The following is a 14,196-nucleotide window of genomic DNA, read 5'->3' as shown; positions in this document are numbered from 1 at the left end:
TAGTTAAAAGGATACAAATATAGATGTTAAAATATCTGGTTAAAATTACGTCACATAATTAAAATTGAGTATAAAATATCAAAGAGCGTCCTACCAAAACATTTTAAAATTTGGAGATGGAGACCTAAAAACAGCAAGAATATGGTACCCTCCTAATATGATCTGAATCAGAGCTCAGGTGCCTCAGACCAAAATTTATTGTGCAATTTATTCATCTGCGCACAAAATTTGGCTGTTACCTTAGTAATAGTTGGAGATTCATCTATTAGTAGAATATCTAAGCATACACTGTCCATCACTATAGCGGATCTTTCCATAAGAGGAAGAATTGTCTTGATTCGAATTTCTTTATAGGGGGGACAGCATAAAAGGACATGTCCCATAGTTTCCACCTCAGCTAGAGAGCAGGGGCAGATCCTCTCAGAATATGCAATCTTCCAAAATCATTGAGGGCATGGCACTACATCCAGCCAGTGTAAATTCCCTCCTATGAGGGGGGAAAGATTTAAGATATTGGGCCATTTTCATACTAAATTATTGTTTTGGAGTAACAATGAATTCTATTAGACTCAAGTAGTTTGATTAAGTCCAGTCTATGACAACACTATATAAATTACTACCATCACCGCTAAGGGGCTTTCCCACCTTTGGTGACCCTGGTCACAAATAAATGATGTATGATTAGTTTGGTTTTCTTTAGCATGTAAACATAATATTAATGAATGGCAAGCAATCCTATCTTTTTATAAATCCAGCTGCGATATTTAAAACTGGCAAATTTCACAGACAGATTCAAAAGCGCTCAGAGAATGCCGCTTTTTAAATTCACGAGATGTCTATATAAAGTGATATTTTCATTTCTGATTCCGTAACTGTTCTTATATTCAGGCAGGCCAGATGGTCAATTTCCAGACTTCAAACATGTGTTCTGAAAATCATTTTGATATATTTTATCAGCAATCTGACATTTTCATTATGTAAGTAATAAGATGACATTTTTACAAGGAAAGAAACCCACATGTTCCTCAGAAAGAACATAAATCATAAACCAAACTGTTTTCCTGTTCCAAAACCCACATTCTTTTTGTCATCTACCTCTTTGGGAGCCACATTTTGTATAGATGTTGTCTTTAAGGAAACATTCCTAATATATCCCATCAGTTCCAGTAGCCACTCCATTCTCTTTAAGACTCCTATAAGAAAAAGAAACAAGACCTTAAGCTGAAATCACACATATGTTTTCAGAGACTTGAAAACCTTCACTGAACAAAAACTGTACTTTATTAACCCAATGGGAGTGGGGTGGTCAAACAGGCCACAAAATATGTCAATAAAATAAACTATTGATGGAGGTTTTGTGGAGCATGACACTGGATTGAAAAAGAAAAACTACGTTTCATTCTTTCTCTTTGGCAACAGAGATACCATGAAGGAAACATGCTGTCAGTTTCGCCCTATACACTTATTTCACTTTTCTCAGAGCAACTGAGAGTGGAAGTATTCCCAACACTTTAAGAGTCTAGCATACAATTTACAAAAAAAAATTACAAGGGCATGAAGCACCTCAGGGCAATTGATTGTATTAAGAGCTAGAAAGAATATGAGGAGTGTGGTATTGTAAAAAACGAAAAACAAGTGTTTTATCTGTCCTCTTTCTACTTCTCTGGGTCAAATTTATCCCACTTTTTAAGCAACATGGGTTTAAATTAATATGCATTGCCATTATTTATAAGTTACGTTTCCCCCATTTTACATGTCACCACACTCCTTCACTTGCCTGTCCCCTAGGCATGAGTTCATACTGCCTTGTAAATAGACTCAGAAGGAGTCTAGCGGGTGATGCCCTGCGTGTGTGTTGGGGTGGTGGTGGTGTGTGGGGGGGAGATTTTGGCATTATCTCTCAGATGCTCCATTACCATTTTCCTTATACTTCTCCCCCCCCCCCCACTTCTATGATGATATGCAATGTCACAAGAATAGCTTACCAAGTTTCATCCCTTTCTACTCTGTGAAATTAGGAAAGCCAGATCAAGAGAAAGCAACTTCCAATGCTGCACCCTCTGGTGAAACTACCAAGATTGAGGGGGAAGCCTTATTTTTATATTTTAAAAATGTATAGCCTTCTTCTTCTATGCACAAAAAACTTTCGGCAACAATAAGAATACAAGAATAGTATGAAAACATGGAACAGCCAACCATCATAAAAATATCATCTACCTCCAAAAATTAACCTCCCCAAAGAAACACCCTTGAAATCCAATAATCATATCCACGTTAAACCAGAAAAACTAAACCAAACACCCAGCAATGGTAACTTCCCGCACAACACAATTTCAGGTGCAACAGAGCTCATTAAAATGCTAAAATCTCAGTGACGTGATTCGGAGGGAGGGGAGGAAATAGTGACACATTTGGGAAACTCGACCAATCCCATTCCTTCCTTCAAACAGGCCCCTGTGAGCAGTGTAGGTACATGCATAGGGCACCACCGAGGGCTCGAGTGGAGGACTCACTGCATAGGCCTCATCTAGCAGATCTGGATGTTCCCGCAGTGTTCATAGCCACTGATGAACCAGGAATGGGCTCGTACAGCAGCAGAGGTCTCCTCTTTAAAGTGTGGGTATTTGTGCAGGATGTCTCTTGCCCCTGCAGAGCCTATGAGAGGGAGCTTCCAGGTCCGTTCTTTTGAACTGAGAGCACTTAGAATGTCCACATTCTCCCTTTTTCATAAAACTGGGTTTTTTAAAAGGGCATGACTAGCGACAGAAAGCGCTGCTATGCAACAGAGTTTGCAAATTTTCCTTTCATTCTGAATTTTGATCCTAACTGATATAGTAAAGACATTCAGAATAACTGCTGAAATCATATCGTAATGGATGCCATAATGCAAATGTTAAATAGCAGCGCACGGTTTCACATTTGCATCCAAACAGCTGGGGAGACTGAAATGGGATATACGCAGACACAAAGAAGACCTGCACAACTGGTGACCCACAAATCAAAACGCACTCCCCCACTAGTAAAAAACAAACTGTTCCTGCTGTCTGCTGGTGTTTCAAAAATGGAGGTAGGGAGAATGAGTACAAAGCAGACTCCGGCAGGTACCTCACAGAAGAACTATGGATGCACATTAAATAAAAAGAGGTTTTACTAACAAGCAAAAGAGACAGCTAGGAGACATTTTGTAGACCACTGAACCTCATATTGCTGTTCCTGACTTACCCGTGTTTTCATGGCTCACAATTCGTGCCTGGTAGAAGCTGTGCAGTAGCATCCATAAAACTGTTTCTTTCTGTTGGCAACCAGCTGCAATACTAATCACTTCATTCCATTTCAGCAAAGGAAATCGGCCTTGAGAAATTAAATAAACTTTGACAAAAATGACCTTTTCCAAATTGTTCTGCAAAATAAACCATAAAGTGGATTGAAAAGGGGGAGATGGGTTCTCTTTATGTATGAAACTTATCCTATGAAACAAGAGTGCTGTGTCTAGAACAGAGCTTGTGATTGCTGATGATGTTTCATTTTGATTTATCTCATGTTGCCCGAGCTTCATACTCACCCTGGACAACTGTAAAGTTGGCTATGTATAACCTGGGTTGAAAAATCAGGAGCCAGCATTATGAATACACATTGCCTACCATGCCCTCTTTTGATCAATACCTTCCCCTTTGCTGCACATTTTGGTATTAATTATGGTTTTACATTACATGTGTAGTGGTGCAAACCACAGTTAATGCAAACAGTGGTTCCCTCCAAAGATCATACTATAGTTTGGGTTGTTAACAATGGATATAAGGGAACTGTATAAAATAATTCAGGTAAGGAGAGGGCAAAGAGAAATCACTTTGGAGAGGGAAGGAGAAATGCATTCTCTTGATAAACAACAAATTGCAGAAACTAGGAAGGCATTTCCAGCACATTCACACATACTTCTAGAATTGTGAACTTGAAGAAATAATGCTCATAGGCAACTGTGCTCATTTCTCTACACAACAAGAATCTTGATGTGGTAAGAAGAACATGGAGTCCTTAAGACACCTCCATGGCATTGTGAAGGAGCCTGGATCATCAAAAGTCAGAAGCATGACCTCCATTCTCAAAAAGGAAATTGATAGAATTAGCAACATGATTGTGGTGGATGAGTAGGAATGCAATGGTTTCATATGAGATCAGCATAAATGGGCAACATGAGAACACCCCCCCCCCAATGTGGGGTGTGCATGCCACTTGCAGAATTTCTAAGTACAAATGAGCCCTGTAGTTGGGCTCATAATAGAAGGTTCAACATAGACTGTCATTTAAGAGACTGATATGCCCATAACTTGGTTAAAATGTCAGGACTCAGGAGCCTTGGTAAATTATGGAAATAAAAGACTTGTGTGATGTGAAGAGAAATAAGAGCTGATATTTACACAAAAAGATTTCAGTGCATTTTAAAACAATTGCTACAATCCAGAGATAAAGAGCTTGTACACATTTGGGTTTTCAGCATTAAAAGCCATTGATTAACTCAAAATATTGACTTTACAATAGAGAAACCTGGCCCATTGTGCAAGATCTATTCTCAAAGACTGTGGGGGTCTAAGACTTAGTTCCTTGAATACATTGAAACCTAATGAAAATAGTCTTACATTTTGTTGGCAATACAATTTAATACTTGCTCAGAGAAATTACTTAGTATTGCTTTATCACTTTACCCTTGAACACTTCATATCTTAGGTTAATTTACAAGAGTAAATTAATACTATGGTGTTCTTATAATGGTGTTCTATGGTGTTCTTGTAATAGTTTTCTATGGTGTTCTTATAATGGTGATATTTGCTCATTACAAGTTCCATTTAAGTGGTGTATGATTATCTTGGCTTTAGGTAACTGTTAAAAAAACTAATGTCTACTTTGAAGATGTTGATCAAGACAGGAATAATTGAGAATGCCATTAGCTCCCCAGGCGCGAGGGATGTGCCTTTCATAATTAAGGAATCAAGACCCAGATTGAATCCCACATAATTTCTAATGTGACTAATCTAATTGCTAAAAATAACAATATTTGGTACACTCTGGAAGTCTTCAGAAACAAACATTATTCTGGTACCTTGCTCCCTGTGTTTCACAGTTAATGAAATAGGGAAGGGAATCGAGAGGAACAGTAAGGGGACAGGATCACTCAATATATAATTTAACTGACATGACCACCTTCTAAACAGCTTGCCAAAGAAGATTCTTCTCACAATCTTTTTTTTAATAAACAAAATTAGTTGTTGTGGGTTTTCCGGGCTGTATTGCCGTGGTCTTGGCATTGTAGTTCCTGACGTTTCGCCAGCAGCTGTGGCTGGCATCTTCAGAGGTGTAGCACCAAAAGACAGAGATCTCTCAGTGTCACAGTGTGGAAAAGAGAAGAGATGTAGGTCATTTGTATCTACTCAGGAGGGGTGGGGTTGAGCTGCTCAACCCCACCCCTCCTGAGTAGATACAAATGACCTACATCTCTTCTCTTTTCCACACTGTGACACTGAGAGATCTCTGTCTTTTGGTGCTACACCTCTGAAGATGCCAGCCACAGCTGCTGGCGAAACGTCAGGAACTACAATGCCAAGACCACGGCAATACAGCCCGGAAAACCCACAACAACCATCGTTCTCCGGCCGTGAAAGCCTTCGACAATACAAACAAAATTAGATTATTCCACCAATCAAGGCTGTCCCCCAGTAAGCCCTGGAGGCTTGTTCTTCATTCTGTGCTCTACTCCAGCGCTGTGCCTGCCTGTCCAGAGAAGGCAACCACTGTAAAGCATGGGGTGGGGGTGGAACAGAGCCAGTTTGCTTTAAACACAAGACGGTGCAGCTGCAGGCTAAATAGACAAATGTTTTGCTTGTGCCACCTAAAAGGAGGTGACAGGGCAGAGGCTGTACCATACTACCTATGTGACCTTTTGCAATAGGGTAGCATGCCAGCAGGAGAGAGAGGCAAATGTGTTGCTGTGTAAGCGGTCGGCCCTGACCTTCACCATATTTGATATACCTTTAATACAGGTCTATGATAGAAAAGGTCACAGGGCCCCCGGATTAATGTAGCATGGTCTGCATCAGGGGAAATTCCAAGCTGGCTAGGCAGAATGTTGCTGGACCCAGCCCAAGAGATTCAGGTATGCCTGGAATGTGCATGCAAATGCAAAGGACCAAGGTGATTGGATTAACTATTCCCTCAGCAACTGGCTTGAGACCATGACAATAGCGGGCTGTGTTGTGTCACCCCATTAGCCCATTCCAATGCCCTCTTCCTGTAATTACATTTCCTACCCCCAAACTTGGGAGCAACCCATCAGCATCCATAAGTTAATTTACATCTCTGGGAACTTCTATTTTCTCATATCTAAACTCATCAACTCAGCTCCGGTGCATTCATTAGCAAACTACCCCTTTTGTGCAGTTCCAGGAGAGACTTTGCATTTTCTTTCACACACCCCAGCAGCAAGTAATCAAGGTAATCAAACTTTTCATAGTCATAGTCAAGCAAGCCTTTATTGGCATATATAAAATATAATTTTTTTAAATACAGAGACTCCATACAAAATGAGATTAGAATACAGATAGGAGCAGGGCAGCAGTGCAGCAAAACCAGTACAGAATATTACTTGTCATGGAGTATAGCCATGGCACTGTAGAGAAACTTAGTTACTATTTCAGTTATTTCCCCATCTGGGTTGTCAAGCAGGAACTGAACCTTAAAATCATCAGAAAACTCTGAAAGTTGGGCTAATATAGGATGTAGAAGATCCTGGCGTGGCACCAGATAAAAAGGGCACTGGAGAAGAACATGGGAAACAGTTTCAACACAGTCCATCAAACAAGGACAACACCTGCTATAATAAGAAATCCCATGAAATTTGCCAGATAAAATGGCTGAAGGAAGAACATTAAATCTGGCCAGAGAAAAGGCTCTATGTAAATTGGGAGCCAGGAGTTGGTAAAGGTATACTGCTGGGAAACTTACATTAGGGAAAATCCCCAAGTTTAGGGGAGAACAAGTTCTATTAGCAGAACTATAGAGAGTGAGTTTGTAACTCTAATCCCAAAAGACTGTATTTTATTTTTGAGAAGTTCTCAGACTCAGATAGCAGTGATAAAGATTTTATAGATAAGTTGAAGGAACTTATTTTACCTTCAATACAGGCTGACCAACTAGAGTTGGCAAATTCCAATAATAAATGGTACGTATAACTGGGGAGATCAGAATTAAAATGGAGTTTCAACCAATATTTAATAGTGTGAAGCCATGCCTTGGTGGCCAACAAATTTTGACCGCACTCTAAGCATAAGGCAGCATATGGAACACACATAGGAACCCCCATGATCTTACGCAGAAAGTTAGACTGAACACGTTCCACTGAATTGTCAATAGCATCAATCCAGAGCGGGGCCGCGTATAATAACGGAGCTCCAATGTTAGCATTGAAGGCTTTAAGAGCAGCAGGCACGTATTGGTTACCTCGATCAGAAAAATAAAAGTGGGATATTGCTGCAGCATTAACTTTAGGTATGAAACTATGTCGTTGTTGTGCAGCATTAACTTTGGCTGTATTGATACCATCCTACGGTGGAAGGTCCACGTAGTATTAGATTGGAAATAGACACCCAGTGTCGCGCACAGGGCTGGGCACAGCAGGCAGGAGGCTCACTGGTACTGCAGGGCGGAACACAACAGGCAGGAGGTCAGTAGTCCAGAAGTCAGGTCAGGTGTCAGAGCCAATACGTCAGTCAGAGAGAGGAGCAGGCAGAAGAGTAGTCAGAAAGCAGGCCGGGGTCAAAATCCAATCCAGCAGCAGGGCAGGGCACAAGGCAAGGCAAGAGCGTCCAGGCGTAGAGCTCTAGTAGCAGGGAGTGGCGAGCTGAGTTGCTTCCACGCTTGGTTTCCTCGGCGTCTTCCTTTTATGCTGTCCTAATGAGGAACAGCTGTTGCCTCTCTCTCTAACAATTCAGTTCGGTGTTGCGCCTGTAAACGGGCACTCCTTCGCCTATCCAACAGAGCTGACTTATCTCTATGTTTCCTCCTTTCAGCTGGCCCCAGGTGCTCAGGTTTCGCTTTTGCCCTCTCTTACAGCCTCTGTGGAGGTTTCTGGCTGTTCCTCATCCCTGACAGTCTCTGCAGAAGCTCCAGGCTGTTCTTGCTGAATTCCCCCTGGAACAGCAGCAGTGGTTTCTGACTGCTCTTCCTCTCCAACAGCTTCTGCAGGGGCTTCTGGCTCTAGAGAAGACCCTTCTGGCCCTTCCTGCTCATCTTCTGAGGAGGACTCTGAAGCAATAGGTAAGGTGGCCAGTCGAGGCTGGGGCTGACTCATGACACCCAGGTATTTAAAGTGCTTAACTTGTTCAAGTCTATTACCATTGACAATCCAGTTATGCCGTTTCCGGGAATTGGGGAGAACCAACACCTTAGATTTTTCATAGTTTAACTCCAGTCTGTTGGTCACACAGTATTCAAGGCAACGGTTCACTAAACGATTCAATCCAACACGGGAAGAAGACAGAAGAACTGCATCATCCGCATATAATAACAAAGGGATAGAAACGGAGCCAAGTCTAGGACTGTGACCATCAACCAGTGACAAAAAAGGGGCAAGATCATTTTTAAAAAGATTAAACAAATGGGGGGCTAAAATGCACCCCTGCTTAACCCCCTTCTTAATCAAACTTTTGTAATTCCCAGAGACTGACCTTTACGGTCTTTGTCCCAACAGCTGAAGGGGCTCCTACAGCCTCAGGGTACATTTTGCCTCTTTATAACTACTTAATCACCTGTTTGTTTGATTTTGTCAGGGTTTAGCTGTTTAGCTGTTATTTTCTGTCTCGTGCTTGTTTGGGTTACTTTATAATGGTTATAGTAGGCAGCTTTCGATGTGGTTTAACTAGGTGACATGATTTTATGATGGCATAGTTTCAGCTACCGTTGTCTTATGGCAACCTGGCATGGCAAATATAAGCTGCCTTGAGTCTTAGGAGACAAGAGAAATGCAACCGTTTCAAGATGAATAAATCTAAATGAAACATGGTTGCTGGTCTGAGTAGTTTTTATAATTTGATTGCTGGTAATTTTAATTGTTGATCAATTGCTTAAGCTGCCTCAGGATCTCCTCTCTGGAGATTCAGGAAATAAATGTACTAATAGTAAATAATAACACCAGCCATACAATTTCTCCAGCACAAATCACCTCCCTGCTCCACTATTACTCTCAGAAGGGAAAACATCTAGGCAAGTTCCTATTCATGTCTACAGAAAGCAGAGGCCAAGATATGCAGGGAAGGGATTTTTATCTTGCAGATCTAGATAGATAGAATGTAATTACCTTTGAGACCTGGGAAATTCGGTCAATCTCTGTATCTGCCATTTCCGACAGGCATTTTGCTGCCTCTATATACATCTTTACTTCACTCGACTGAACAGAAGGGAGAAAAAGGATTGTACGCTTTAACCAAGCAAAGCTAACAGTGTTATTACATCAAGAAAATAACAACTGTTCTTTCAAAATTGTTAAGCTTTAACATCGACAGGTTATTGTGCTCCAACCACTACATCACCGGCAATCCATGTTCTATTACAGGGCACCAGAAATAACAGCCAGCTCTCTTCCCAATGATGCATTAGCAGAAGCATTTTAAGGCCAAACAAAATATGACAGGAGCAGATCTATGAATTTATTTTATAAAGCAGGTGCATTTATTTAATTGATTAATTAAAATATTTCCACCCACCTTTCTTCTTGGCTCAAGGCAGATTTTTTTTTTCATGAAAAAGAACATGCTGGTGAAAGGAGCTTGAGCTGAGATGGGAAGAAAATAATCTGAAGCAATGGAACGCAGAAAGGGGGATAGTTCCCTTCACCTATGCCCTCTCTGAATCATGATATGTCAACAAGGAAGATGTGAATATATACATGTGGTTGCTCTGTCAAATTTAATCTGGCTCTTTCTGTTAGTATTATTAATGTGTGATGAGGCAAACAAAAAAAAATAGAATTTGGTAAATTCATGACTACATCTTCCCAAAACAACAGAGAAATGGAAGAGTTAGAAATCAGCGCAGTTTATCTGTTCCTTATACTATTATATAGTCAGATAATAGAAAGAATATTGGTGTAGACAGGGCTTTTTTTTCAGCTGGAACATGGGGGAACGGAGTTCCGGAAACTCATGAAAATGGTCACATGGCTGGTGGCCCCGCCCCCTGATCTCCAGACAGAGGGGAGTTTAGATTGACCTGGTGATCTAAACTCCCCTCTGTCTGGAGATCAGGGGGCAGGGCCACCAGCCATGTGACCATTTTTTCTGAGGGCAACCCACCACCTCTTTTCCACCACCTCTTTTCCCAGAAAAAAAGCCCTGGGTGTAGATTCCCAAACGGCATGTTGTGGGGGTGGCACTTGCATTATGAGATGAACTGAAGCATGTCTTTAAAAATATAGCCACTATATTGGGTGTGTACTCTATTTCCTCACTAATATAAAGGCAGAAATGTCATCCTGATGGAGCAATTCCTGGATGCAGACCAGGAACAACTATCAAGTATGGTGGAATCCCAGGAACATCACCAGAAAACTTTAGCCAAAGACGTGGGTGAGACATGGGACCGGCACCATAAACTGGCTTATTATGCAGCTGCAAGGAAGATATTTGGCTAAACCCACCTGTGCCACAAGTATCAAGCTCTTACAAAAACACTGGTCTAAGGCTATGGGAGTCTGACGCAGTCTACCACTGCACTACTGTGAAACTGAATTTCAAAAATAAAAATTAAACCAAAGTGCATTCCTTCCAGCCTGCACCCCAAATTGTATTCAGATACACACTTGACAGAACAAACATATTTGGGCAATGGCCCAATCACCCTCCTTCTCTATATCAATTAGTATGTTCCACCATAAACGCAAGTCTCTGTAGCGACTTTAGGGAGTTGCTTGAATTCTTCAACAAAATTCATTTTATCTTGCTTATCTTTTATTCTATGTTGCATTTGTTGTTTTTACTGATTTCAGTAATAAATCTGTACTTTATTCTCACTGTATTAATGCTGCTGTATGGTACCTTGAACGCTTAATGGAGAATAAAACAGATTCACGAAATAAGACACAGTAAGTATTAGGTAATTAGCACACAATTTCTAAAGCTCTTTGGCCTTCTAAACGTCTTTGTCATCCAATCTAAATTTCTTAGATCCCTATTTGGTGTACCTAAATGCACTTCCAATGTAATACTCGGGCAAGAGGCCAGTAGAGTAGAAACAAAAGTTTGGGAACAAGCAATATCACTCTGGCTAAAAATTCACAACAAGCTGAAGGGCCTAATACCCTTCCTTCTGGCCTTGGACCCCTATCCCATTTGGTCTACACAAACTCTTAATAAGATTAAACAGATTGGTTTAGACCCAGAAGATCTCTTTCATGGAAGCCTACAAATGGCAAGAACTTCCAAAACGTAGAGACTTCTTGATATTGAATTACAAAATGAAGAAGCTCTGCTGCCCAAGAACTTCAAATGTCTAAAATCCAGCCCCCGTTTTACTGCTGCTCCTTACTTTTCCAGCATCACTCATGAGCCTTACAGACGGGCATTCTCTAGAGCCCGATTTGAGGCACTTCCTTCTGCCATATTGCAGGGTAAATTTGCTCGTGTGCCAATGCATGAACGCTTATGCCCAAGCATGACCAACATGGTGGAATCGGTCACTCATGTCCTCTTATTTTGCAAACTATATCGAGAGGAAAAGGCTTGTCTTATACTGCTTCTCTTGTCTAAATTTAACCCCTTGCAGTCCTATCTCGACTTTAGACCAGAAATCTTGCGTAATTTCCTTTTAGAAGACACTCAGAGCTCAGTGACTTATGCTGTGGCCAGATTTTGTTCTTTAACCATTAGGAAACAGACTCCTTTTAGCTGAAAATGTGGTATAATTGCTTTTGCAATTTTTTCTTAACTCTCTTTTATCTTCACGGTTTTTATTTCATCAATTCTTCCATCACTAATGCTCTGATCTTATTGTTATCCCCTGATGTAATAACTTTTTTTATCGCAGATTTGTTTGTTTTACTGGCTTTGGCTGTAATAATAAATGACTGACTGACGTCTTTGTCACATGGGGTCCAAAACGAATTTTAAAAAATGAACCCAAATGTTTTCTCCCTATTTGCTCTGGCTTGGATCTGTTGGAAATGCAGTCTTCCGCTCTGAAGCACATTCTTCCAGCCTTAGGCACTTCTGCTCCCAGAAGACCAGTGCTGAAGAGAAAGCCTAAAAGTACCCAGCTCTGGAGGCACTGGGTCTCCAGCAGAAGGCCGCCGCTGCAAGGGATGAAGGCACGCAGAAAGAAGGCGCCAAGCCTCTTTGCTTCAGCTGCCACTGTGACTTTACCTATGGGTATGTTTTCGTTACTAGAGCCAATGGCAAGGGTGCCTCGCTGCTGCTACAAAAACAAGGCTTTGTTGTTTATTTCAACTGTGTCATCGTCCAAGAAGTAATTCCCTTTCTTGAGCTGATTTAAAATTAGTCATAGGTTTTTTCAAAAAGAATAAGAAATTGGGAAAGAACACAGTTAACTCACGAAATCTTGATAGGATGCCCGATTCTAAACTTTGCAATCAGTGGTTTATCTGTGTATTTCAGGCACAATACTACCCCTCCTCTACCCCTCCTAAATCCCAACCTCGCTTATCCTCCCCAAAGGAGCCCTTTTCCAATAGTGTGCAAATTCTCTAAATATTTACTTTCCTTACCCGAATCTCATTTGGCAAACACTCAAATATTCTCTCAACAGCCCTGCAGAGAAAGCTCCAGCTGCACTGGGCAGGGCTGGGAAGTTTCACGGCTTGGCTGAGCCCCAGTAAAATACTCCAGCAGTGCTCTAGGTTTTCTGGGTAGTTCTTTGATTCAAAGTGCTGCACCATAAACACTTCTGTGAAAGCCTGAAGCTTATCTTCCGCAACATATTTCATCCACAGCGGCAACGATGTAAAAAGGAATTTTTTGGTTTGCATCTGGATAGGAAACAGAGGCTGTTAGGAGCCCTTAAACATACACATACCCACCCACAAACCCAGAAACGCGCACACTTCCTTTGAAAGGATGTTGGCACTTCTTGAGGCACTTCTGGGCCTATACATTTTTTTGAAAATTCCAAAATCTTGCTTCAGAATCGTGTCACAAAAGTTGGATCAATGTCCAGTCCACATAGACCTGTGAAGTCTGGTGGACAGCCGACACAGCCTAGTGGTCAGAGAGCTGAACTAGGCTCTGCGATACCCAGGTTGAAAATCCCAACTCTGACACAGTAGGCCTTGGGCCAGTCACCCTGCACCGCAGGGTTCTTGTTGGGCAGATAAAAGAGAGGAAGGGAGGAGGATTCTGTAAGCTGTTTTGGACCCCCATTAGAGAGAAAAGTGGGGTTAAAATATCTAAATAAATACAAATCCCCTGAAGAAGAAACAATGATTGAAAAGGGTGGTGGTGGTGGAGGAGGAGGAATATCCCCTCCTTGTAGCTGAACATTCTGCAGATTTTTCAGATTTTTCCTTTTGCAATCTGTAAACAAACTATAGCTGTACCAAGACAAGGCAAAAAGACAGACAGATAGAAAGCACTAGGTTTTATAAGCCTCGGAGTGGTGGCACGTACACTTAGACTGTATACTAGAGGCGGCGCTACCCACATCCCCAAAAGCGTCGCCGCATTCTGAGATGACTGGGCCTGGGTCACAGCTATTTGAACACACAGCTGCTGTATCTCTTCACCTAAAAAAGTAAACAAAGTAAAGACGGAACTTATACATGGAGGAAAAGATCACAACATTCATACATAGCCTGAACTTCCGGTACTAAACTGAAAGTGGACACCAGTCTTGGACAATGAAGTGGAAAATCCAATTCAATTTTAAATCCGAAGTACCAATGAAGACTTTATTGTGACTGTACCCCTTTGGCTGAAAAGCTTGGCACAGAATGAAGTTAAGGAAGAAACTGTTCAGGTCTTCCCAAGTGTAATTTCTTGACCATCAACCAGGTTGTCCCTGTGGTGATGAGGAAATGCAAAATGGCCTGAGAACCGATCCCCAGATAAATCACTCTCTAGCCAAGGAACCATACAATACAATCTTCAGATTTCAGGCGGAGAGGAGGTGACCTCCCTTGATGGAGACAAATAGGCCTGACAG

The 14,196-nt window shown here is 41.4% G+C and overlaps 1 protein-coding gene across 1 annotated transcript in view; it reads right to left on the bottom strand.

Annotated features, from left to right (window-relative positions):
• FOCAD (focadhesin) overlaps positions 1 to 14,196 on the bottom strand; it is a 183,450-nt gene that overhangs the window by 6,224 nt on the left and 163,030 nt on the right. The window contains exons 37-41 of the mRNA XM_054987115.1: positions 13,662 to 13,777; positions 12,764 to 13,024; positions 9,344 to 9,433; positions 3,223 to 3,400; positions 1,096 to 1,193 (exon numbers count right to left, since the gene is read on the bottom strand). Coding sequence (XP_054843090.1) covers positions 1,096 to 1,193; positions 3,223 to 3,400; positions 9,344 to 9,433; positions 12,764 to 13,024; positions 13,662 to 13,777 — 743 coding nt within the window. The remainder of the gene's footprint in view (positions 1 to 1,095; positions 1,194 to 3,222; positions 3,401 to 9,343; positions 9,434 to 12,763; positions 13,025 to 13,661; positions 13,778 to 14,196) is intronic.

Source organism: Eublepharis macularius, chromosome 8 (genome assembly GCF_028583425.1).
Source record: "Eublepharis macularius isolate TG4126 chromosome 8, MPM_Emac_v1.0, whole genome shotgun sequence".
Taxonomy (NCBI): Eukaryota; Metazoa; Chordata; class Lepidosauria; order Squamata; family Eublepharidae; genus Eublepharis; species Eublepharis macularius.
This window is presented reverse-complemented; position numbering and strand designations above follow the sequence as displayed.